General features: G+C 38.0%; 1 protein-coding gene across 1 annotated transcript in view; it reads right to left on the minus strand.

The window, feature by feature from the left end:
• Positions 1-27,005, minus strand: part of cdhr2 (cadherin related family member 2) — a 129,723-nt gene that overhangs the window by 44,445 nt on the left and 58,273 nt on the right. The window contains exons 13-21 of the mRNA XM_039776154.1: positions 26,748-26,903; positions 23,143-23,307; positions 17,585-17,646; positions 13,431-13,680; positions 7,418-7,657; positions 4,407-4,476; positions 3,068-3,667; positions 1,385-1,456; positions 563-612 (exon numbers count right to left, since the gene is read on the minus strand). Coding sequence (XP_039632088.1) covers positions 563-612; positions 1,385-1,456; positions 3,068-3,667; positions 4,407-4,476; positions 7,418-7,657; positions 13,431-13,680; positions 17,585-17,646; positions 23,143-23,307; positions 26,748-26,903 — 1,665 coding nt within the window. The remainder of the gene's footprint in view (positions 1-562; positions 613-1,384; positions 1,457-3,067; positions 3,668-4,406; positions 4,477-7,417; positions 7,658-13,430; positions 13,681-17,584; positions 17,647-23,142; positions 23,308-26,747; positions 26,904-27,005) is intronic.

A 27,005-nucleotide genomic window follows, 5' to 3' on the forward strand; every position in this document is an offset into this window, starting at 1 on the left:
TCACTCCATTCTGGGAGCTGGAGTCGGAAGGCAGAGGACGGAGCTTGCGATTGCACTGTGTGTGCTGCTAAAGGACTATGCATTATGAAAACAAATAAAAGCGTATGTTTGGACTTCTGTGTGTCCTGGTGTCTGTCTGTAGCCAGGTTGAATGTTCAGAATATATACACTGTACTACACTTTGAATAATTTCCTTCTGTGTTAAAATAAGAACTTAGTAATTAACCTTTAATGTGTAAATCATTAATAATAATTATTAACACAATTATTTAATGTACCTTAACATTAATAGTTAAATATTGCAGAATCCTCTGATTATTCTCATAATTCAAAATAAAGCTTTGGAGCCCTTTCTTGATATTTAAAGTGCTGCTGTAGTGGAAACATAAAAGGACTGAGCTAAGTGGTGAAATCCAAAAATTTAAGAAACAGGGAAAACTCTTTTTGTACAGCGAATTCACAAGTCACAGACTCAGAAAATGAAAGTTGAGGTATGATCAGCATGTTTGCCTTAGACTAGGCCTTCAGCTTTTAACTTAATAATGTTCAAGAAAATACATACAGACAATGAAGTGACTAAATCGTCCTTCTTGGCTACTTCTGGGACCACCACTATTGAAAGAAAGACAGCATTAGTGACACAATTTGAGATTCAGTTTTTGTTTGTGTGTAAATTTTATACTTTGTAAAATTTTAAAATCAACTAAAATACACAAGTGCCTTTCAGTTCATCTCATTGTTTTATTATACATTTCCCATTAGGCAGGCACTGAGGGGCCAGCCATTTTTTCATTTCATAGCATTACACAGAGAGTTTGGCTATGAACTCAGGGGGTTGAGATAAGAATGTGCTTTCTTACCCAGATAAGCTATAAGGGAACTCGCCTCATAATTTGCCTCTGTTACCTTGTAAACCATAATACAATTTAAACAAAATACACATAGAAAATTTAGGAAAAGGCAAGGAATTTTCTTGATGCGATACCTGCTTTGAAAATCTTTTATATATACATAAAACATGTTGTTGTTGTTTTGTTTGTTTGTTTTTTTGTTTTTCAAAAAAAGAGCAATAATTTTACTACTTTACCTGGTAAAGTGTAATGAAAAAATATGTTAGCATTTAATTAAAAAAATAAATGAACATTTAACTTTTTAAAAAGTCAAACTGTTTCTATCCATATTTGACCATAAAGTGGAATTGTTGGGAATGGGAATATCAAGCATTAATATATTCTTTAACATGTTTTTAATGATTCAAATGCTTTTAAGTTATAGCAGATTTCTTCCTCAGATTCCACAGCACAACAGAGAGCTCTTAATGTCTTAATGGCACTTTATTATCACTATAATGTGCGTTCTCATGGGAAAGTAAAACCCAACATACCGAATACATTGTCCTTAACAGTGATCACGGGGGCATTGTCATTAATATCCTGGATGTTAATGATCAAAGTTCCTGAAATACAGAACATAAAACTGCATTACTACAAGCATGTTTGGTTAATGGTCACTGTACAGTACATTTGTCCATTGTGAGACCGTGGTTAAGTGCACCCTTCACTGGACTGGGAAAAAGGCAAGCAATTCTCATGACCGTGTTTAAAATCAATCTGCTGCTAGGACAGGCTCCAGCCCTTCTGGCCCTGAGATTGGACTTAGTGCACCCAGAAAATGGGTGAATAGCTCGAGTTCTATTAGGTTATTAAAAACAAATAAACGAAACATTTTGAAAAAAATATCACATAATTTAGGTTTTACAAATAAACTTAAAAAATAAATAAATAATTAACTTGCTTTGCTATTCACTTAAATCTTACAAAATGAAATCCTTTGTTGGAAACAAATCCACCATATCAATATTTAAGACACCACTCGTGCAAAGCATAATCAGCACTTCTTCTGAAGTTCAGTGCACATAATAATATCAAGTGTAATTAAATGTGACTATGTGATATACAGTGTCTTGTAAATGAAGTATGTACAACATTTTCTGATTGTATAAAACAGGCAAATGTAAAATATATTCCGGGTGGCACACTGGTTAGTGTGGTCAATATACAGTTTGCACATTCTTCCCATGTCTGTTTGGATTTTTCCTGCATCTCAAAATATTGTCATCTGGATAGTCATTATTTGTAAAATGCATGCCCAATTACTGCTGAAGTATGCACATGGCATCCAATTACATGTAGGCCTACTATTTAAATTATTCCTTGCAGAAATGAACATATGGCATACTGAAATATTTCTCATATATAGAAACAACAGACCAAACAGTAAATAAAAATTTTATCAACATTTCTAAAGATGCATATATTTTTAATTAAATGATGTAGTCGACAAACAGTGTAACGCATTCAGGGCTGACACGTGCGGTGAGATGATGAGGAAATCACCTCAGGTGGCACTTTAGTCAGGCTGGCATTTTCATGTCACTTTTTACAAAATAATACAAAAGATTAAGCATACTTTCAGTGCCTTATTTATACACTCCCTTTAAAAATGGTTGAGAAATATTTAAATTGTAAAAGTTTCAAATCTGGCATGGCAATGTGGCATTTCAGCACATTGTGAGTATTTGAAGATCAGAACAGTGCATGCGCTTTTCAAAGCCACAGGCCAGCCTATGGTTGGTGTTAAGTTTTCTGATATCTATCTTGAATCTGCAAAATTAATAAACAATAATTAATCAGAACTTATAATCATGAACAGCAGCTACATACTACTGACTTGTAATTTTTTTTCCAGGATGTCTATGAACTGGTCAGCACGCAGTGGCCGCTGCTCAAAGATGCTTTCAATGGAATCGTTACTGCTGAATGTGTCTCTCAGGAATTTATTTTCTGCATTGCACGTTTCTGTAAAAAGTGTTGAGTAGACGAACAACAATTCAATCCATCTTAAGTCTGCATGACATATTCCATTGTAATCAACCTCTCTCCTCAATCTACTTAGGCCGTAGGTGAAGTTAAATGATGTGGTAATTATTATAGAGGTGATTTTTAACCTACACACTCGATGGCTCGACATGTCCAATTCAAAATGATCACATTTGCATAGTACTCACCTGTTTCACTGTGATTAACTCCTTTTTCTGTAAGTATGTCAACAACTTTGACCTTCATTATTACTTGATGACACTCCTCATAGTCAATGACTGAGCTCTCATTCACAATCACTGAGCCATTTGGGTCCAGGTAAAACCAGTTGCGACAGACTGTATCGTCCACACCTGCATTGCATTTGCATTGTATTGTTGAAACCAACTGGTAGACTAAAGAGTGATTGGTGTCTTTGTCAGTTCCAATGATTTCTCTGACTATGCCAAGAGTCGATTTGTTCTCCTTGACTGAAACATCTTGTAATGTGGTGGCATCCAGCTTTGGGGGTTCATCATTAACATCTGTCACTATAATGTTTACTGTGGCGTCTGCCGTCCTATCACCGTCACTGGCAATAACAGACAGAATAATTTCTTTTTGTTCCTCATAGTCTAATGAAACATCCTGAGCCACAGAAATATTCCCAATATAACTCTGATTGTCTTTGGCTTTGCTGGATTTGATTATAAACTTCCCTACATTTCCACGAGAAAAGCTGAAAGTAATGCGATTATTGATTTCAGTTTGGTCGGGGTCTTGAGCTGTCACAATTCCAACATAAGCTCCTAGAAAAAAAGAAAAAAAAAAAGATCATCAAGTTAGCATTAAGAAAACTTGGAACTGAGTCTAAATACTTAAATGCAAAGTTTAAAAAATTTATTCTTTTATCACAATGAAAAGTTTTAATAGGACAGAACCTCTGTCACTTATGTCATGATATACTTTAATATTTATATTTATAACATTTTTAAACCCACCAATATAATTCTGGGCCCTGGTATCTATCTTAGAAGCCTCTGGCTACAAGGCAGGACCAACTCTGGATGAGGAGCCGGCCCAGCACAAAGCCATAATCCATTTGAAGACCATGGAGCATTGGGAGAAGATGGATTCTGTCATGGCAGCTTTAGGCATAAGGCTGCAGGAGTGGGTATGCAATACATAATATAATATATTCATACATTTACCCACATTGGGATAATTTAGAGTATCCATTAAACCTACTGTAGAATGTATGTCTGTGATATATAACAAAAAAACAGACATACAGTGGAGAACAAGCAAATGATTACAGATGCAGGTGAGACTGTTTCACCACCTGTCTATTTTACATATTGGCATTTCAATATCTGGAGAAGTACATTGAGCTGACACCACAAATTTATTGTTTAATGTCTTCCTATGCAATCAAAAGGACCTCTTTGGACCTGCACTGACATCAACCCAACTCTGTCATCAACCTAGATATTATAAAAATGCTGCTTTGAAAATTATGCATCAAATTTAAACTGCTAGGTAGCATACCTGGCTCACTTTCTGGCACAGTAAAGTTATATAGATCCTGAAAGAAGACTGGATTGTTGTTATTTATGTCCTGTAAGAGAAATGGATAGCACTTAGTCCAGTACAGTATATGCTATACAATGCATACTTTAGAAAACACGTGAATTAAATAATAGGCCCTGGCACATTTGAGAATATAAATTTTGCAAGTGTCATTTTTCTGATAAAACGTCATGCGTTATCCTTAATTATACAGTTCCTATTATCTTAGTTCCATTGATGAGTGATATTATGCCCTATTACTGTCACATGAAAGAAAACATATATACTGTATATTGATCAATGCATTAAATATGCAAACAGTTCTTTGAAAAACCAAGTACAACCTCTTTCAGTTCCCTGGTTTTACAATCATTGATTTCTCATCATCTCCAATAATTAGATGAAACTAATCTCAGGTAACAAACAACAAAAAAAGGTCACATTTTACTTCTTTCCAAAAAAAGAACAACAAGCAGAAGCCACATCTTAAAAAGTATGCAGACCTCATGACTCAGTATGTTGTAGAAGCTCCTGTTCATAAAAACTGGAACACAACTTTTTGTGTCTCCTCAAGCTCACAATGAATTTTTTTGTGATGCTACTACTACTTTGTGATGAGTTTTCTTCACTAACTTTCACAGAAATAAAATCGCTCTTTTTTATTAAAATGTTGTGATCACCCTTGGGGGTGATCTTAAGTCATCTCCAAATCCAAATAATGCCAAGGAGGCCAACCAAATTTAATAAAAAGTGGAGCTTAGTATAAATAAAACACAAGAAACAGATGAATAGAAGGAGCAACACAAGTAGGAACAAAAAGAAAATAAAGCCCAGATACCTCTCAGGGCCTTTCTATACATAAGGAAGAGCATAATTCTTTGTTTTTATAGAGGAGAGGAAGATCCATTTCTCACCCTCGTACCATCAGCACCGCCACTAAGTATTCTTTCCACATCTCCTGTGTGGAAGCTTTACAAAGCTTTATTCTCTCTTTCTCATATCAGCAGAACTCTTGTCCAGCTCATTCCCAACTCCAAATTCAGTCAAGCAGTGAACGAAAGGGGTTTTAAGTCCCAGCCAGGGATCACTACTGCTGCAATTCCCCAAATTACTTCAAAGTTAAGGAATGAGAGTTGAAGCTTATCTCAGGACTACCCTTAGCAACCCCTGTAATTTGTACCACACCGATAAAATCAATTCTTTTCATTCCTTTTGTTCAAATCATCATAGAATAGTGCAGAACATTTTTCAAAATATGGCATGCTTGATATTTTCCACACAGAAATTCAGTAAGCAGACAGCAGCCCAGGGCTGTACTTCCTAGAAACCGCTTTATCCTAATCCTAATTGAGAATAGGCACACTTTCAGTGATTTCTTTTCACTGGAGATCTTTATTTAAACATTAAATGACCGGCAGACATATGCAGCATTAATATATGATAATGTTTCTAGACAGCAACTACAACTTTCTACTTGTGTGAATGGTACACATTTTGCTAAAAGCAAAATGTAATTTATTTTCATTTAGTTTCATTGTGAAATTTACACAAATAGCTTCTCTCATCATTGTCTAAGATGAATGTCCAGGTGTACTTCCTAGACAGAACTATCTTAAAGGGATACCTAAAAATTACCCCCACCCCGTGGAAAGGCATCCAAGCCCAAAACCAAAATAGAAACTGGGAAGTCTTCTGTTTCAGCTCCAATATCAGAAACCTGCTCAGAAATTTGCTAAATTTTCTGTTTGGGCAGAAGAGAGGAGCACCTTTCTCTTAGGCTGGTATTTGTCTGGTCATACACAACAAGGAATAAAAAAAGGTAAATACAAGTATAAGACCGTGTCACAGTATTTTGCAGGCTTCTCAAGAGCTCTGATGAGACCCAGGTTATTTCATAGCGCAAGGCCCTTCATTGTTCAATTCCTGAACTCATCAAGAAAGCCTACGTCATTACAGGGCGAACCCCTGGCACACTGGAAGCTGTTGTGGAAAAAGAGGATGGTGGCAAATTTGGATGCCATCATGAAAAATCCCCTCCATCTTCTACCTGTCTTGGAGTGCTTTTAGCTACAAGTTCAGAAGAAAGAAGTGCCTCTGGGAATCCTTTCTGCCCACTGCTATCAGGCAATTCAGTGGATCCTCCTGATGTATTCATTAAGTTCATTTTGAAATATCTGCACAATATACATGTATTTGTTTTTATTTATTTAACAATTGATTCATTGATTGGCTGAATTATCTGTTCTGCAAATCTGTATGCTTTTTTATGTTTCTGCTGTTGTATGCATCTGAATTTCCCGATTGGATTAATACATTTTATCTAATCTAATCTAACCTAATCATAAATATTTATTATCCAGTTTGCTAGTTATGTATTCAATATACTAGACCTGGTCTATTTTACCTTTGGTCATACAGTGCATATACCACAAAGAGAGAGTAGCAATACAGTGAAATAAAAATATATTTTATGGCTTGATTATTGTATTATTTTAACTAATCAACCTAGAGAATGTCATGGGGCATGGTTTATTTAAATAATAATAGCAAAGGTAATGCTGAGAAGAAAACACCAAAACACAGTGCTAGGCCAGCTACCTTTCCTTGGCTGGACGCATGTCTAAGTAGAGTACACCCTACTGCAGAACTTGGACATTCAAGTTACCCAGAAAGAGCCATCATCTCCAGTTTGAAGTATGCCAAGTTGAATAGCTCCATAATGCAGCACTCAGATAACATGTTTGGCTAACAGGCATCACCTTTTCTTTGCTTGGTATCTCTCATTCATCTTGGCTTTTTACTCCTCTGCTCCAGAAACCAGATGATGTCACATGCACAGGTTATCACTTTGCAACTACTGCAAATAACTGATGGATGTTTATAAAAGTACATGATGTAACTGTAACTTTATTGCAAGCACACAATGATTTCCCTGATTAAATTTGTGGCATCCCTTAAATAATAACACTTAGAAATCAAGATGATCTTACTTCCACATTTATGACGACTAATACAAATGAGCAGAGGCTGGGAACTCCCAAGTCACAGGCTGACACATTCAGTTGAATTTTGCCATTTAATGCTGGGTCTATATTCTCCCGATATAAGGTTCCATTATTTGTTAAAACTCCTGTTATTGGATCAATGCTGAAGTTGGAACTGTATTTACTGGGTATAATGCCATAACGTATCATACTGTTGTTAGTATTTGGGTCATCCCTGTCAGTAGCCTGTAAAATAAATATACAAAAGAAAGAAATTACAGAAAGAAAGAAGCATAGAAGTAATACACATTTCCTAAAAAATGGAACTGAAAATGGCAGAATTGACTCCCCCTAACACTACAAAATCATTTTTGGTTTAAAATAATTTGTTACTAAAATAATACTTAAGGGGCTTGGAATTAGGCTTGTACCAGGAAGGAAGGAAAATAATAAGTATCTATCTATCTATCTATCTATCTATCTATCTATCTATCTATCTATCTATCTATCTATCTATCTATCTATCTAATTGTTCAGCAAATTGGTTGTAAAGAAGACTTTGGCAAATTTGCCAGTCAACACCAATGATAAACAAAACGTGAAAAAATTCCTTTAATTAGAGCTGGTATTTTAAAATGGCAGAACGCAAATTAAATAATCAAGTGTCAAAAAAATTCATACTCCTACAACAGATAATTCTACATTATGTACCTGTGCAATCTGTCAGATGTAGATGGTTGAAAAAATGCACATTGACCAGAATACAAATTTGTAGTCTATATTTAATTGCTTTGCATGTTAGAAAGCTACAGATAAGACCGTTTATAATTTAACCAAATTAAAAATACCTTATCTTTAAATATCTTAGGGGGAAATCTTGCATACCATAGCATACACTGAGATCTTATTATAAATATTGAAGTGCTGACAGGGGTAGGATGAAGGCACGCAATTTCTGTCTCTTTCTCTGTCCACAGCTTTTGTCATGATGACCTTTTTAAAGAATTGTTCAACCCGTGCTGTAAGCAGTGTGCATTAACTGTAATTGTCCAGTTTTCAAAACTGTCACTCGAGACCCTTGTTACATTTGCCAGCCCCAACTAAACCAAATTGAGAGTAAAGATTTCTAAATGAATAGGCAACTAAAGCTGGCAGCACATTACACAACTTCTAGTCAGAGGAGATGTCAAACTTAATGCCTGTTGCTGGATCTCCTTGCCTTTACATGACTAGGAATTGCAGGGGATAACAAATTATAAAACTACTCCATTACTTTTCAGCACAGTGTTAAAATTTTAAAGTATTTCAAGATTGTAGCATGCCAACAGCCAAGTGACATTTTGCCTGTACAAAGGCTTTCTTGGTTTGGTAAATGCAGCCCTTTAATTTTCCTTTTCAAATTCTATCAATGTAAGACAAATACAAAATATCAGCGAGACAAGCTTGCCTTCTGTTTGCATGGTTCATGACAACCACATTCCTTCCCTTATGCTGACATTGTATGTATTGTGTTTCTGGGTGTGCAGTTATTGGTCGTCAGCTCTCACACAAACACACACACACACATGCATACAAGCCCACCCTATGACTTAAGACAACTGATTTTGTCAGGGAGAGTTGGAGACACAAACGTCTGACTGAGGCGCTGACTCTCAGAGATTATGTAGTCTGATGCTGAAAATTACTGAAAAAATTAATCAGTATAATAGGGGGCTTAACTTGTTTTTTCTGCTAAATCAAGTGTTTATTAAATACATCAGAGTAGTTGTGTGTATTGTACTATCATAATGTTTCTTCTCTTCTGAATTGTGATTGTTTTGTAGTGCAAAATAGAGTGATCTTTCAGAAGTGTGTTGTCTTATCTTTGATTTAATTATTCTTTCACTATCTTTACACAAGAAATTTCAAAATAGAAGCTCTAGGCATCATAGGTAACCTACAAAACCAGATTTCTAGTTAGTTGACCAGTAGGGGATAAAGTGTACAGATAAGAGGAGAATGCTCCACATGGAGCAAGGGCATCAATGGAGTCCTTCAGGGGTTTCTTCTTGGACCATTTATTTTCTGATTTATTTTAATGACATTGATTTTGATATAATTAGTAAACTCGTCAAATTTGCAGATGACACTAAAATTGGAGGGATACCAGACATCAGGTGGTGAAGCAGCAGCCGCTCCATGGTCTTAATCACATGTGACATCAGAGCGACAGGCCGGAAGTCATTCAGCTCACTAGAACGTGATACCTTTGGGACTGGGGTGGTACAAGATGTTTTCCAAAGCCTCGGGACTCTCCCTTGTTCCAGGCTCAGGTTGAAGATGCGCTGTAGAGGACTCCCCAGCTCCAGCACACAGGCCTTCAGCAGTCGTGGCGATACGCCATCTGGAACCACTGCTTTGCTGGCATGAAGTCTCCTCTGCTCTCTGCTCACCTGCGCTGCTGTAATTGTGGGTGGGGATGTCTCTCCTATGCTGGTATCAGCAGAAGGATGGTTGGAGGATGCAGTACTCTGAAGTGAGCGTGGGTTAGGGTGGTCAAACCTGTTAAAGAAGTTGTTCATCTGGTTTAGTCTCTCCATGTCTCTCTCGATGGTGGCACCCCGCTTTGAGCTGCAGCCAGTGATCTTCATCCCATCCCACACTTCCTTCATGCTGTTATTCCGCAACTTATGCCTCCAGCTTTCTCCTGTACTGCTCCTTTGCCACCCTGAACTGGACTCAGAGTTCCTTCTGCACGCGCTTGAGCTCATGCTGATCAGCGCCTTTTAAAGCCCTTTTCTTCTGGTTCAAAAGGCCCTTGATGTCACTTGTAATTTATGGCTTGTTGTTAGCATAGCAGCGTACTGTTCTTACTGAAACTACAATGTCCATACAGAAGTTGATATAGTCAGTAGTGCAGTCAACAACCAATGTTCTCACTATGTGATCCCTGCAGGATATCCCAGCCCGTAGTTCTAAAGCAGTCTCTCAGGGCCTGCCATGCCTCAGGGGACCAATTTCTGAATGAGCATGTGGTTGTAGCTAGCTCCCTCACTCTTGGTTTGTAGTGAGGCTGAAGCAGAATCAGGTTATGATCTGCTTTCACAAGTGCAGGCAGCGGGGTGGCGCTGTATGCTTCTTTGACGTTTGCATACAGTAGTGTGGGTGTTACAATCCACATACTGGGAGAAGGCAGGTAATGTTTTGTCCAGCATTACATGGTTAAAGTCTCCAGTGTTTAGCACAAGCACCTCAGGGTGCTGTATTTGTAACTTATCAACTGCGGAATGGATGACGTCACTCGCTATCTTCGTGTTCGCTCAAGGGGGGATGTAAACAATAACAACAATCACATGTCCAAACTCTCTGGGCAAGTAATAGGGACACAAACTTATGGCCAACAGTTCGATGTCCCTACAGCAAGTGGAGATTTTAACGTTTACATGTCCAGAGTTACACCATCTTGTATTGACATAGAGTGTGAGACCTCCTCCGTTCTGCTTTCCACAGGTACTTGCGTCTCTGTCCGCTCTAACTGTGCTAAACCCAGGTAGCTCCACGTTAGCATCTGGGATTTTAGTTGTTAGCCACGTTTCACTAAAACACAGCAAACTGCATTCTCTGTAGATCCTGACATTTTTCACCAGTGCAGCCAGTTCGTTGAGGTATTGATAAAGTAGATCCAGCAACATTCTTTATACACCAAAATGCTTATGGTTTCTTGTTGGCTTTTGGCTTAAGAATGAATCACGTACTCAAGGATATCAGTGGAAATTAAGGGGAAGTGCATTTAAAACAGAAGCCAAAAAGCAGTTTTTTGCACAGAGTTGTGGGACTCTGGAACAAATGTGAAGCAGAAATCTTGACAACCATTAAGAAAAATCTGAATGAGATATTGGGACAGCTTAGCTATCACGTAAACAAACAAGCTTGATGAATGGATTAGTATCTTCTTGTTTGTCAAATGTCTTAGGTTCTGCACTGCAACTCTGTCAATAGAAATGATCAATGCTACTAAAATTCGAGAGGGAAAATAAAAGACATGATTAGCTATTTGTTTTTTGTTTTTTCTATAGCTTATACTGCGCGCAATTTATTCCTGTATGGAGACTGCATGTAATATTACCCTAAGCAATTTGGAAATACATTGCTTGTCTGTAGAGGTGGGTATATTTATTAAAATAATCCAATACGTGATATAATTTTTGTTGTAATGTTAGCTGCTGTTGGAGGGGAGGTGGAGGGAGGCCTCTGACCCTGTGATAAAATGTTATCAGAATCGCAAGTGAAGGAGATGCATTAATCTGTAAAACAAAAAGGGTTTTACTATAAACTAATTATTATATTGGTGTTTTGTATTTAATTTGCCTCATCCTGCAGTTATTCTTAGATTGTTTACACGTTTATAGTGTTTTTGAATTTTAGGAATTTACTTTTTATGTTATTTAGTCTTGACTCCTGTAGCTTTTTTTTTTTTAAGTTTTATATTAAATGTTTCATCTATGTTTTGTTAACTTATAGTTCCACTGTTTGTTTATATGTTACCTGGATAACAAGTTAGATGTGTGTGGCCCGTGACATCACAGAAGCAAAATGATAAAAGGTTGTCAATTAGTTTCTCATCTTACAGTTTTGGTGCTCAGAATATTGATCTTTGCTTGCCCTCTGACTTTATCTCTTTTCCTGATCCTTTTTTCTCATTTTTTTCTACCATAACACAACACTAAGATTGTGGTAATTGTCAGTCATATACTGAATGAATTGGATTTAAGGAAATGGAAGGCAAAGTAAAGTTAATTAAAATTGAAAACAGATTTTCTGTTGTAGTCTGCCCAGTGCCAGTGCTAGGTTATTTTGCACCCTAGGCCAAGCTTATTAGTGTGCCAACCAACTGTTCGGTAGCTAACCCGTGTGGATGGGTCCCCCCCCTCCCTTATGATCTGCACCATGGGTGAATGCCTAATTCATCTTAATGGTGCCTCTGCATAAATAGAGAAATTACACAGTAACATGCTCCGAAGTTATACACATTCTCTGATTATGTGCTGTAGTTGAGTTCAGCATATACTGCCTGGCACTTTGGGAATGATCAGTTTTCCAGTAGGGATGCTTCATTAGCTATTTGTGTTGCCAGCTATACTCACCTTCTAAGCCATCACTGAAACTGAAGCCCAGTAAGCTTCAGTTTCAAAACCAGCTAGTTGGAAACAGTCAACAACCTTTAACTGTGGGAGAAAAGAATGCAGCACAAGCTTTGTAAGGATGTTAAATGCACTTTAAAAAAATCTTCACCTTCTACCATTTGAGTATTGTTTCAATTAGCACAATTGGGCAACCCAATCACACCTTACTTTCTGTAATTTGTCTAACATTTCTGCAGTGCCAAGCAGTGTGATCAGGTAATGATTTTACTCAATCTTACCTAATTCTTACAAGAAACCATAAGCATTTTGGTGTATAAATCTGTCTAATTTTTATATTCTCCATCTATCCATGAGTGAACATACGGGCCTATTCAGATCTACAGACATGTAATAATTTTGCTTCATCTGCTCAAGGCATTGCGCTTGTGTATGCTTTTATATATGAAGTTGCATTTTTAAAGCTAATAAAATTATAATAATAGAAGTGCACATGATGCAGCAATAAGTAAGTGTTCTAATTACATTTGAAAAATTTAGATTTTAGTCCAAAGGTAAATTTAAATACAGTTTACGTTTAAAAATATGTAATAAGAATTAGTACATCAGTCACTTCAAGATAAATGGTATCGGTGAAGTTTATCTCGATTGTGGATAAATTGTTTTCTTAGAGTTTAATCCTTTTACATAATACAACTGAACTTCACTAACATTTATATATATATATATATATATATATTTATATATATACAGTATATATATATATATATATATACAATTTATTTATATAAATGGTTTACTATTGAAGAAGCAAGCTTTATTTACCAAACACAGCCAGACAATTTTGAAAGAGATTAAGATAAACATTAACAGCAAAAAAGGATTCAAAAATTAGATACCTCTATGTCAATCGTTACATGTTCACCTGGTCCTTCTTTGACAAAAGCAGTATATTCATCTCTTGAAATTCTGGGAGAGTTGTCATTAATGTCCTCCAAAATTAGTTCTATTGCTGTGGAACCTATTTTATTTGAGGTGTCAATTGCTTGCAGTGTGGCAATAAAATCTGGAAATTTTTCTCTGTCCAGTAATTCTTTATCCTTCACAAAGATCGCCCCTGTTTTTTGGTTAACATCAAAATATTTTGTTCTGTCCAAAAAGAAATACAAATATTAATACAGAAACATTCAGAATGTCCCTCTTTCTCTAACTTGTTTTGATTTTGTTTGGCTAAGCATAAGGACTAAGAATTAGTGATCACATCCAAATTTCCCTCTGACTCCCTACAACCCATTGCTGGAAAAAGTTGTGGAATTCGCACGGTCAGAGATTAGAATGTTCAGGATTAAAAAGATTTTTGGGTGTATATGTGGTAATTGTTTGAAAAACAATCTGTAATTATACTAAAGTATTCTATAAGAGTTGAATTTCTGCTTGCAAGTCTACTCGGGTCAGAATGTCCAAAATGGCAGCTTCTGCAGCCTAATTGACTAAGCATTTTACGTTTGTGCACTGTGATGGACTGGATCACCAACAGAGGTGTTGGTTTGCTATTGATGCTAACTAGAATAAATGCCAGATACTTTGTAAATAGAAAAAATCAGAAGTGGTCTCCACTAGACTTTCTCGTATACTCAGATATGGGGATGGATATTTGAGGAGTAAACTGTAAGACAATGATTATATTTTTATATTATGTACATTAAAGAACCATCAACAACAAATCAAATTATATTAATAATATATTCAACAATTATTATTAAATTAAAGTTGAATAAACCAGACTAAAGCCTTAACCACTAAACCACATTAGTTGACCAGTCAACAAGTGAATTACAGTTTGAAGGCAAAAATACATCACCGTCACCAAACCAACTGCATGAAAATTTAAAATCTCACGGCTATGGGAGATTACCTGGTGTGATACAGAAAAGTGTACAGTTTATTGTCTCCATTGTTCTGAAGCAGGTAAAAACATAAAGGAGGAAACTGAATTTTAAAGTCATTTGTATGATTTTGAAAAAGAGACTGTGAGAAAACATTCTGCAAATCAAAGGCCCAAATCTGTAACAATACAGGTTTTTCATCTGGCCCAAAGAAAAAATGGCAAATAAAAATATTGAAAATTAAGTTAAATTTGTCTAACTTGAAGAAAAAATAACTTCATTAAAGTCAGCCTCCAATTAGCCTCCATTCAAAAACTCTTAAATCTTTAGTTTTCTCCATTCTTTCTCTAAATGTGACATATGGTTGGTACTTGCACCATCTGCATATACGAGGCGCAATTGCCTTAGCAAGATATTATGTGCTAAAGGGAGGTGCACCTCATGAATTGGGTATTCAGTGAACCCTGCAGTCCCTTGATTTAACAGTCCCATTGTCACACATGTGCGAGTAGGAGGCAGCTTTGTCTTTCTGAGTTCCCTGCAGACCTTTCTCAAGAAATCCTGCCAGGTTCCGGCGCCTCACAAGATGTCACTTCTGGTTCTGCACCCTTCAATGACGTTACTTCCCATATGGGCCTTTAAAGCCGCCATCTTAACATCAATAAGTCAGTTCTATCTTGGACTCAGTCGAATGAACAACTCTGTTCTACTCTAAAGCCTTTTGCAGCCAGGGAGATTATATGGGTGGCTACCCCAAACCTTTTTCATGATGTCTGGTCTCAGTTATTATCACACCATATTTATCATTTTCGCACATTTTGGCTGCTACATTAAAAAGTAAGCTCATGTTTGAGCAAAGCTATATTCACACTGCAGCTAAAAGTCACTCTGGTTTTTTTTTGACTGATATGAGTGTGTACAGATATCCACCCTGTATGTACCTCATATGAGCAAAAACAATAAAAATAATCTTGTTGGACTGATATGACCTAATTAAACTACCTAGAATAACAAGTGCCTGCTTCCTGCTGCTCTACTTCAAATTGTTTTCAGTGCTTGACAACTGTGAATTTGTCAGCTCATCATGCAAAGGAAGAGAAATAAAAAAACAAAAAAATTGAGTGCAGTTATCAGTGTTTCATCCGTACTGTGGACACGAGGGAGAAGCCAGGACTGGTGTGAGCAAGATGTGGACAATGTAGGTGCAAACAATGCTTACGAAGGTAGTTTAAATCCTTTCTGAAAAGTTGTGACACCATGTTGTTTATTGCTGGTCACTCTTTTCTAAAAAGATCTAATCTGTGTCACACATGTGTGAAACAATCATAATTGAAGTGCAGTGTGAACAAAGCCTGATTTTTTTCTCAAAAATCAAATGCAGGTTGTACTGCATGTGCATTCGGGGTTCGGGCACTTGACAGCCCTTATGACCTAACCGGAGTGATCTTGCTTTGAATACAGCAGTGTTCATGAAATATACTAACAATCTGAAAAAAAGGAAAAAATAATAATGAAACCAATTAGACAGAACAAATTAGGACATGTTCATACTGGATCATAACAAGTAGCTATAAAAATAACTGCAGTGAAACTATACAAAATATTAAACATAGCGAACTCAAACATGCACTAGTGGGATCCTGATAAATAGTGACAATTTCCTTCAGTTAACACCTTTCATGAATTTGACAACACGTTTTTTAGCTGGTCCCTAGAAAAATGCTAAATGGGGGTCTTACTATATTTAAAGTATGCATCAGCACAAGAAAATTGATTTAAGTATGGGTGTTTTCCATTGAATTACATTAGAAAAACAACCTATGAGTATAGGAATAATTTAGCTACGCAATCACTGGCCTCATTTTCACTAAAACATAGCAAGCGGCTTTCAGTCCTTGGAAGCAGAACCACTACAACTATGTATCACAATTTCAGATTCCCAAGTCTCCAATATTCTGACCTGTCTACTTCAACCTTTCCCATCTGCAGTGGGTTAAAGGTAGAAACCAGGCCTGGCCAAAGCCCACATCTGTTGCATTTCATATGCATTCGAAATACTATTGAAATTTGTTATTTTAGGTAAAGCATCTTATTAAAAGTTAACAGTCTAAAGAATTTCCTCACAACAAATAAGCAAGAAATAGTTAATAAAAGTATTTTTTTAGAGAGGGGGAACAGCACTCAAGATGGAGCAAATGCCTGTGAACACTGGTTCATTCAGTCGTTCCATAGATTCTGCACTTGATGTCTTTGTTAATGTGGTATGATTTTTGTAAGATCTTACTGCCTAAAATTCAAGACATACTTTTTTGTGTTTTTCCAAGCATAAAATTGGGATGGTTCTTAAATTCAGGATGTAACTAAACAATAAATAACCGTGTACTAGCTTGTGAACAGCAATGAGCTTCAATGCATACAGGCATGTGAAGGACAAAGCTATTTGACTCATGCAGCTGGTGAAGGAGAAAGCAATTCAGCACGTTCAAGCTTGTAAAAAGGCAACAATTTTGGCATACATACTTGTCTAATGAAATTGAATCCATGAAAGGAAAAAATTGGTATTATTTCACCAGTATATTTAGATTTAATTCTTGTGCATCTTGAATTTGAGGGCGCCTCAGTGCTTGAAGTAGAATCAAATTATTGGTGGTACTTTGTTTAGTCAGCATCTTGCTCCTCCTCAACCTTTGTTGTTACTTTTACATGACATATTAGTCGAGCTGGGGAAGGGGAAGTCAGAGAGTTGTGATGCACTAACATTCAATCAACAAGTGGGGGGTTAGTGTCCCCCATGAAGCTTCGAGCTCCACTGATACAATAACATTCAATTGATGAACAGGAGGAAGGGTCCCTATGAAGCTTCAACCACACTGATTGAAGAGCAGGAAGAGAGTTCCCCCTTGAAACCTTGAATGCTACTGGTACTGTGAACTGAAACTCATATAAGAAATGCTGCTGGTACTAAACAGAAACTGCACCACTTCAAGCACCAAGGTGTCTTGAATTCAAAGCATTATGGTATTTTCATTTATTAAACCAAATGATGAGGACAATAACATACCATTGCTTCTAAGCCATGGCTTCACTTCCACAACCTACTTTTGTAATCTTTAAATGCAGCTCAAACTGTTAAAAATGCACTTTAAACTTATTGTAAAGTTACTTACATGCTTTTGGGTTCAAGCCTATAGGTTAGTTTACCCTGGTCAGCTGTATCTGGGTCAGTAGCCTGTAAAAAATGCATAGATATCTGTAAAATGCACAAATTGACCTACTTTTTGCCCTGTACCTTTGTTAAAACAATATCAGACCTGTAAAACAATAAGAGATCATAAAAACCTTACCAGCCAGTCAAAAGAAATATATATATCTGGAAAAACAGATAATTCATCCATTCATTGGTTCATTTTTTAAATCTGCTTAGTCTAAAACATGTTCATGAAAAGTTGGAAGGAATAAGCTTTGCTTAACTAAATGTGGTCAGATGGAGTACAGGAGGCCAGTCTATCACAAAACACATTAGTGCACACACTCACCAATACACAAACACACGCTCTCATGCCAGGCCAGTTCAGAGTCAACAATCAACCAAACCTGCACTGCAATCTGTCCAGTCTCAGGTGACAAAGCCTATGATGGGAGTATTGAGTGCATTATAGTAATCAGAATATGGTACACACACACACACACACACACACACACTCACATATGAACAATTTCAAGCCATTAATTAAATACAAAAAGTTCAGCTCAAAGTCTTAACAATGCAAATAAGAAAACAATTATAAAATTAAAATAGAAGAGTCTAAAATTAAATCAGGCATAACTTATAGTACTGTTACCTACAGTACATGCAGCTTTAAGTCACTAATAGTCCATCCATCCATTATCCAACCTGCTATATCCTAACTACAGGGTCACGGGGGTCTGCTGGAGCCAATCCCAGCCAACACAGGGTGCAAGGCAAGAAACAAACCACGGGCAGGGTGCCAGCCCACTGCAGTGCACACACACACCCAAACACACACCAAGCACACACTAGGGACAATTTAGGATTGCCAATGCACCTAACCTGCATGTCTTTGGACTGTGGGAGGAAACTGGAGGAAACCCACGCAGACATGGGGAGAGCAGACAAACTCCATGCAGGGAGGACCAGGGAAGCAAACCCAGGTCTCCTAACTGCGAGGCGGCAGCGCTACCCACTGCGCCACCATGCCGCCCCGTCACTAATAGTTGTAATGGTAAATATCAGAGTCCTATACTATGGTCTGATGGCCAAGGACAAGAAAACGGAAAATGCAGCTGGAAAAGCCGGTGAAAACAAACCTTTAGGGGCTTCAAGCCCAAATGACTGCACAGGCTCTAAAGGCATCCTGCACCTTATACACATGAAGCAGTATACCTGTTATTCTTATGATATGTCGTAATTAAATTAATCTGGACACTTTCAGGATGTGGGATTTTAAGCAGAGCTGAAAAATAACTGCATGATACTGTCATCTGTGAGTGTGATTTTGGTTTAATATACTTATGTTTATGCTATAAGACTTGCCTTTTCTTGATAGCTATGTCAAGATTGTAAAAAGGGACCCTAATGAAGGTTAGTGATTGGAATAGGTAACAGAAGTTAAAATATGTAACACAGAATGTGCTAAATTGGTGCACGAGATACGAAAGCATATTTAGGATTAGGATTTAGGATTAATTAGTTAATTTGTAATCTATTCACAGAACCTAATATATATATATAGGCCCATGGGGGCTGCGAGGGGAAGCTGCAGGACTGGGGAGTCCCTACATCTTGGGATTTCCGCCTTACCCAGAAGTGCTTGCAGACCATGTGAGCGGAAGAGCGGAAGCACTTTAGGCATGGCTTAAGTAAAAGGTGCTGCCTGCTTTATTTCAGAGTCGGGAGGAGGAGGACAAAGCCTGCATGGAGGAGCGAGGGAGCCAGTGATCCAGGAAAGAGGGAAGGAATAGAATTGTGCTTGTGCTGTACTTATACTTATGTGTATACTTGTGACTATAGGGGTGGGAAACGCTCATCTAGAAGAGTTATTCACAAATAAAAGGCTCTTTGAGGAGCAGGGGCACACCGTACTGCCCACTACATATATATATATTATATAGACAAAAGTATTGGGACACACATCTTAAGTATTGATTTCAGGTGCTTCGATCAGACTCATTGCCACTGGTGTATAAAATCAAGCACTTAGCCATGCAGTCTCCATTTACAAATATTTGTGAAACAAATGCTTCATTCTGAAGAGCTCAATGATTTCAAGCGTGTTACTCTGATAGGATGCCACTTTTGCAATAAGACAGTCATGAAATTTCATCCCTGCTGGATATTCCATGGTCAGCTATAAGTGGTATTATTGGAAACTGGAAGTGTTTAGGAACAATGGCAACTTAGCCATGAAGTGGAAGACCACGTAAAGTCTCAGAGAGGGGTCAAGAACTACTAAGGTGCACGGTGCGTAAAAGTCACCAACGTTCTACTGATTCCATAGCTGGAGTTCCAAACTTCCACCGGCATTAACTGTGCATCGGGAGCTTCATGGAATGGGTTTCCATGGCCAAGCAGCTGCATGCAAGCTTCACATCACCAAGTCCACCGTGGAGCACTGGAAATGCGTTCTATGGAGTAACAAATCATGCTTCTTTATCTGTCAGTCAGATGGGCAAGTAGAGGTTTGGCAGATGCCGGGAGACCATTACCTGCCTTACTGCATTCTGCCAACTGTGACGTTTGACAGAGGTGTGTGTGTGTGTGTGCGTGTGCTTGCATGTGCGTGTGTGTTGGGGGGGGAGGGGGCATTTGCAGAGTTGAATTGACCCAGAAGCCACCTTGCACTAATGGAAGAAGTCTTCATCTAAAAAACTGCCTCCCAACTCCTCCAAAGACAGGCAAAGACCACACTGAAGACTGTAAGACAACTGTATTGCTCCATGGCTTCTCTTCATCTCTATGTATGTGTTATATTATATGCTGTAATGTATAGTAGAAGTGAAAGCTGCATTTTACAGCAAGCTAAATAAATATCCTTACTGAAGTACCACATTCCTGTTGTCAGTATCTCTGCCGTGGTTACTGGGAAGGGATTAGTATAGGTTCAGGTATGAGCTGCGATTCTAAAAGAACACATTACCATGGAGCATGCACCCCTGTTGGATACAGGGATTACATCAAAGAAATAAAATCATAGATACAAGAAACAATATGCACATATCTGGCTCAAAATACCAAAAATGTCAACACATGCTGGTTTTCACAGAAACATTTAGAGAGCCAACATTTGAGCTCAGAGCAGTGAGGAAGTAGGGGACTCATTAAATATATCCACCTGTGAACAGATTCATTTAATTCAGGTCAGAGTCACAAGAGCTGGGGCAGGTTTGGATGCAAGTTAGGAATCAGTTCTCCATCACAGGGCACTCTCTCCATGGTAATTACCCTGGAATTCACATTGTTTCAGATGTGGGAGAAAACTGAAGTACTCAGTCAAAAAAAGTAGTCATGAAGAAAATATGAAAGCTCAGTGTCAGTAATGACTGTGTTGAGATTTTTTACAGTAAAAGGTGAGCACCTAAGGGATTATGGGGAGAATGACTGAGTATCTGTTACTAGTTGATTAGCCCCAATTAATTAGTGATATGACAATCATAAGTACATTTGACATTTAACAAGATGTTCAAATGTTCAGTTCCCTGTAGTAAAATTTTTGTTAGTAACTCACAAATTAGATGTAAGGAAAGTCTGCTGTATGCATGCTTAGAATGAGCCTTCATGTCCAAGTAATGGACCACTTTCTGTAGTGGACTAGGGGTTGCTTATTTTTTGTCATGGTAGCTAAGCTTAGTTAACACTGACCCATTAGTCCTTGTATCAACTGAATTCCTGGACTTGAAATATTCTGAAACTTATTCTACAGTCAGTCTTTAAAACACATTCTTTTTAAACCAATTCAGAAGCATCTTCAGGTTTAAGAGAGTCCTGATGTCACTCTGCCAGCATCAAATGCAAAGTATAATTGATTCAATTAGGCAGGTATGGACAAGCAATGTATAGGCCTCTATGCCAGAGTGTTGCCCCAAATAAAATATACTGCTCAAAAAATTAAATGAACGTGTTTTAATCAGAGTATAGCATCAAGTCAATGAAACTTCTGGGATATTGATTTGGTCAGTTAAGTAGCAGAGGGGGTTGTTAATCAGTTTCAGCTGCTTTGGTGTTAATGAAATTAACAACAGGTGCACTAGAGGGGCAACAATGAGATGACCCCCAAAACAGGAATGGTTTAACAGGTGAAGGCCACTGACATTTTTCTCTCCTCAAATTTTCCGATTTTTTTTTCACTAGTTTTGCATTTGGCTACAGTCAGTGTCATTACTGGTAGCACGAGGTGATACCTGGACCCTACAGAGGTTGCACAGGTAGTCCAACTACTCCAGTATGGTACATCAATACGTGCCAATGCCAGAAGGTTTGCTGTGTCTCCCAGCACAGTCTCAATAGCATGGAGGAGATTCCAGGAGAAAGGCAGTTACTCTAGAAGAGCTGGACAGGGCCGTAGAAGGCCCTTAACCCATCAGCAGGACTGGTGTCTACTCCTTTGGGCAACGAGGAATAGAATCAGCACTGCCAGAGCCCAACAAAATGATCTCCAGCAGGCCACTGGTGTGAATGTCTCTGACCAATCAGAAACCTACTTCATGAGGGTGGCCTGAGTGCCCAACGTCCTCTGGTGGGCCCTGTGGTCAATGCCCAGCACTGTAGAGTTCGATTGGCATTTGCCATAGAATACCAGAATTGGTAGGTCCACCACTGGCGCCCTGTGCTTTTCACAGATGAGAGCAGGTTCATCCTGAGCACATATGACAGATGTGAAAAGATATGGAGAAGCCGTGGAGAATGTTATGCTGCCTGTAACATCGTTCAGCATGACCGGTTTGGTGGTGGGTCAGTGATGGTCTGGGGAGATGTATCCATCCAGGCTAGACAACGATACCTTGACTGCCATTAGGTATCGGGATGAAATCCTTGGGCCCATTGTCAGACCCTATGCTGGTGCAGTGGGTCCTGGGTTCCTCCATGTGTACGACAATGCCCGGCCTCATGTGGTGAGAGTATGCAGGCAGTTCCTAGAGGATGAAGGAATTGATACCATTGAGTGGCTCCCACGCTCGACTGATCTAAATTAAATAGAACACCTCCTGTACATTATGTTTCGGTCCATCCAACGCCACCATGTTGCACCTCAGACTGTCCTGGAGCTCAGTGATGACCTGGTCCAGATCTGGGAGGAGATCCCCAGGACACCATTTGTTGTCTCATTAGGAGTATGCCCTGACATTGTCAGGCATGCATACAAGCATGTGGGGGGCATACAAACTACTGAGTATGATTTTGAGTTGCTGCAATGAAATTTTGGCAAAATGGACTAACCTGCTGCATCATTTTTTCACTTTGATTTTCAGGGTGTCATTGAATTCAGCCCTCTGTATGTTGATAAGTTTCATTTTCATCAAACAATGTGGAATTCTTTTGTTCCTAACACATTACCCATTCCATATCAGTATAGATATCCAGCAGGATTTTTTTCCCTTGAGATCTGATGTATTTTCAAAGTGTTCTGTTAATTTTTTTGAGCAGTTTATGCTTTAGCTATGAATACTATAGACAGAATTATTGAAACTGAAAAACAGAAGAACTTACTGTGATGACTGCAATGATGGCATCATTCTCAGAATGTTCTTTAACATACAGTGTGTATGTGTCATTTGCAAAGGTTGGTATATTGTCATTCTTATCAAGAACATGGATTGTAACATCAGCTGTTGAGCAGCAATCACCTATTGATTTAGCATCTGAGGCTATAATCTGGAAAAAAACAAAAAAAAGTTTTACAGACAGATTTTCAAAATTACCCTGGGGAACTAAAAATGCTCTAGTTGCAAGAAGACACATGAAAAAAGTCATCACCAAAATAAGTTATGTTTTAAGAAGATAGACATTTATGGATCATTTAATTATAGTGGTAATTACAGCAAAGTGCAAAATATAAGGTAATATGAAGAATTTAGATGATAACAGGATATTCAGATCAACATACTGTAGCTCATCAATCCTTATTCACCTAAAATGTAGTAATTTATTCGATACATCGTAGGTCCTTTATGTAAAGAAAAGCCCTCCAACATTTGTGTGCATATTACCCTTAACCATTTTCCTTCTATGCCCCAATATTCTTGCAGAAAACCTCATTTTAAAGCAACAGCTGATATATATCTTAATAATTCCTTTTATAATTTTAAGTGCTTTTGTCATGTCACACCTTGATCTTCAGCTGAAAAACTAATAGATTCCATATATTGAGTCTTACCTCATAGTTCATATTGGACAGCCCTAAAATAAGTCGAGTATTACTTTTCTAGATTCTTTTAGCACCGTTATATCTTTTTGTAATACGGAAACCAGAACTGCACCCAATATTCTTAATTAAGCACACTTGATTCACAGTAAACCCATAGCGCTATTAAACCTATCATTCCAGAAGCCTTCTTACTAGCTTCTGTATACCGCCTGGATGTGGCTGGTGATTAGTCTACTACAACTATAAAATCCATCTCATAAGTGTTATTTCAAGTTGGTGTACTCAAATATAATATATGTGAGAATTTTGCCTTAGTGAATTAAAAATGTAACCTTTTTAATTTTCTTTTGATGATCTGAAAAATCCTGATCACAATTTTGCAAAAAATAAAATGTCTGCCTTTCATCAATAACTCTCTAACCAATTTGTTTTGGCCAGGATGTGTGTTATGTGCATGAATTTGAATTATTTCTAGTTTCTGCCATATGAACTAAGTGAGCACTGGAGCAAAATGTCCATCCATCCATCATCCAACCAGCTATATCCTAACTACAGGGTTACGGGGGTCTGCTGGAGCCAATTCCAGCCAACACAGGGCGCAAGGCAGGGAACAAATCCCAGGCAGGGCACCACCGCAGGAAACACACTCACACACACACACCAAGCACACACTAGGGACAATTTAGTATTGCCAAAGTACCTAACCTGCATGTCTTTGGGAGGAAACCCACACAGACACGGGGAGAACATGCAAACTCCATGCAGGGAGGACCCGGGAAGTGAACCCAGGTCTCCTTAATGCGAGGCAGCAGCACTACCCACTACACCACTATGCCACCCTCTAATGAAACGTATGAAACATAAATGATGCAAAATGTTTCAAGATTAAAAAACAATAAAATGAATTATATTGCCTCTATCCACCATTAAAACATAAATGGCTGTGCATATTTCAAATGCATATTTGAACTGTAATGATTCAGCTGACTCTAGGATCTTTGTCATTTTGTCCTGGGATTAACCCCATGTACAGGGGGTCCGAGGGCCTGCCAAGCCATCAGGCATCCCCCGACCCATCCCCTTCTACCAGCCAGAATCAGCCTACAGACTTAGTTGTACTGATGGGCGACTTCCAAATGATTTGTTCTTTATAAATGACTCTTCTCAGTGTATCATACATAATCAATTTGCTAGCACAAACAAATTGATTTAGTGGAGCTCAAGAGGAGTGCTAAAGTGCATGCATGTCCTTATTGATGTCATCAGCATCTTTTGTTTCACTGATGCTTGTAGATGTTTAAAGCGAATGTGCAAGAACTGCTCGAATCAGGAGTCTCGACTTGCTTCATTTATGATTCTTTTGAGTTCAAACTGTATCAGTATCAGGACTTATGGAATCTAAAGCATGGACCTGACAGGCCCGTTTAGGGATACAAGTTTCATTGTATCTAGTTAAGTGATATTGTTTAGTCACGGACCAAAATTTAAAAATCAGGCATGTGGTTCTATGTTGTATCTGTTCCATGCACTGAACATAACTGCGTCATCCTGAGCAGGGTCATGGGGGGACTCAACCCTATCTTGGCAAGTGCTGATCACAACAGCCCCTGGAAAGTTCATTAGTTTATTGCAGGGGAACACACTCACAGACATGCCACACATGCCCATCAGGGGCCACCTTAGCATTGCTAATCCACCTGCATATCATTGGACTGTAGGAATACACCCATGTGGACATGGGGAGAACATGCCACTAGATACAAGGAGGACCCAAGACGTGAACCCTGGTCTTCTTACTGGACTGTGCCACCCAACTTCCATTCATTCATTGAGTAATTTATTCATTCATTTTCTGAAACGTTATATTTCATAGAGTTGAAGTCCTCAGTAGTATAGGATATTGGGTGCCTGGATCGGGTGCCAGATCATGGCATGTCACACTAATTCATTAATTCATTCATTTTCTAATGCAAGGTTATTAGGAGCTGTTAAAATCAGATATTTTCAGGGGTCTAGCCAGGACTGAAGGCCAGTACATCGCAAAACACACACACACACACACACATAGTGGCAGTTGGACTAACACAAATCTTTTACATGATGCAGGAAATCATAGTGCACAGAGCAAAGCTGTGTTATCTCGGGGAGAAAGTGTAAACTTGGGTCAGACAGCGCTTGGGCTGGGATTGGATCCATGGACTCTGGAGCTGTGAGGCAGCAATGATAACGTGCTATCATCAAACAATCTTTATTTTTGCATCACTTTTAGTTTACAAGGCAAACATGAATACTGTACAAGGCAGCACAGTATAGTGCAGAAGACCTATTTCTAATTCTTATTCCAAAAAATGCCTTCAAAAAATGGACAAGACTTCTTAAGTGATAATCCAGTATTTTGAAATTACTATTCTGATGTCACCATTCATTACAGACAAACATTCTGCAACTAATAAAACAAAAATTACATTTTCATCATTGTTTCATTTCCATAGTGAGGTAATTGAAATAATTAGATATTTTATTGAGCAGCTTCATATTCCTGTAACACACCCACATACCAGTAGTTTATGCATCACTTTTTGATGTGGACCTATCTTCACATACATTTTCAGCTTAAATAATATTTTTCAGATCTCATAACTCTTCAAAGGATGTCTTTTCATATAAAAGGCATACTCACGCATGCCTACTCTTGAAATTTAGAGTCACTATGCACATTTTTCAGTTGATACCACAGAGAAAAATTCCACATAGACATTAGGAGAATGTACAAAATCCACCATCAACAATTAGGCCAAGATTTGATACTAGCTTGGAGCTATGAAGCAACATGCAATAACTGCTGCTCCACCCACTAAAGTCAAACACAGATTAAAATAAAATGAAAAAACTCACAACACTATGTAATAAGTTAAAAATGCAAATTGCCATTGGCTCAAACTCTTACCTGAACAAACATTTCAGTTCTGTTTTCATAGTCAATAGCATTTTGGTTTTTGGCCACAATATCCACCTGACTACTGCCAGACACTTCACTAGGCCGTACGGAGAAGGCGTCAGCATCTGGCCCTTGTAGTTCTAATTTGAATATTGCATTTTCATCCTGCACAGATAGGAGACAAAATTAAATATTAGAAATTTGTGAAATGTTCAAATGCAAGGACCTGCTAAATTCAACTTTAAAAAAAAATAACACCAATTATGA

The sequence above is a fragment of the Polypterus senegalus genome, chromosome 13 (assembly GCF_016835505.1).
Source record: "Polypterus senegalus isolate Bchr_013 chromosome 13, ASM1683550v1, whole genome shotgun sequence".
NCBI classification, from domain to species: Eukaryota; Metazoa; Chordata; class Cladistia; order Polypteriformes; family Polypteridae; genus Polypterus; species Polypterus senegalus.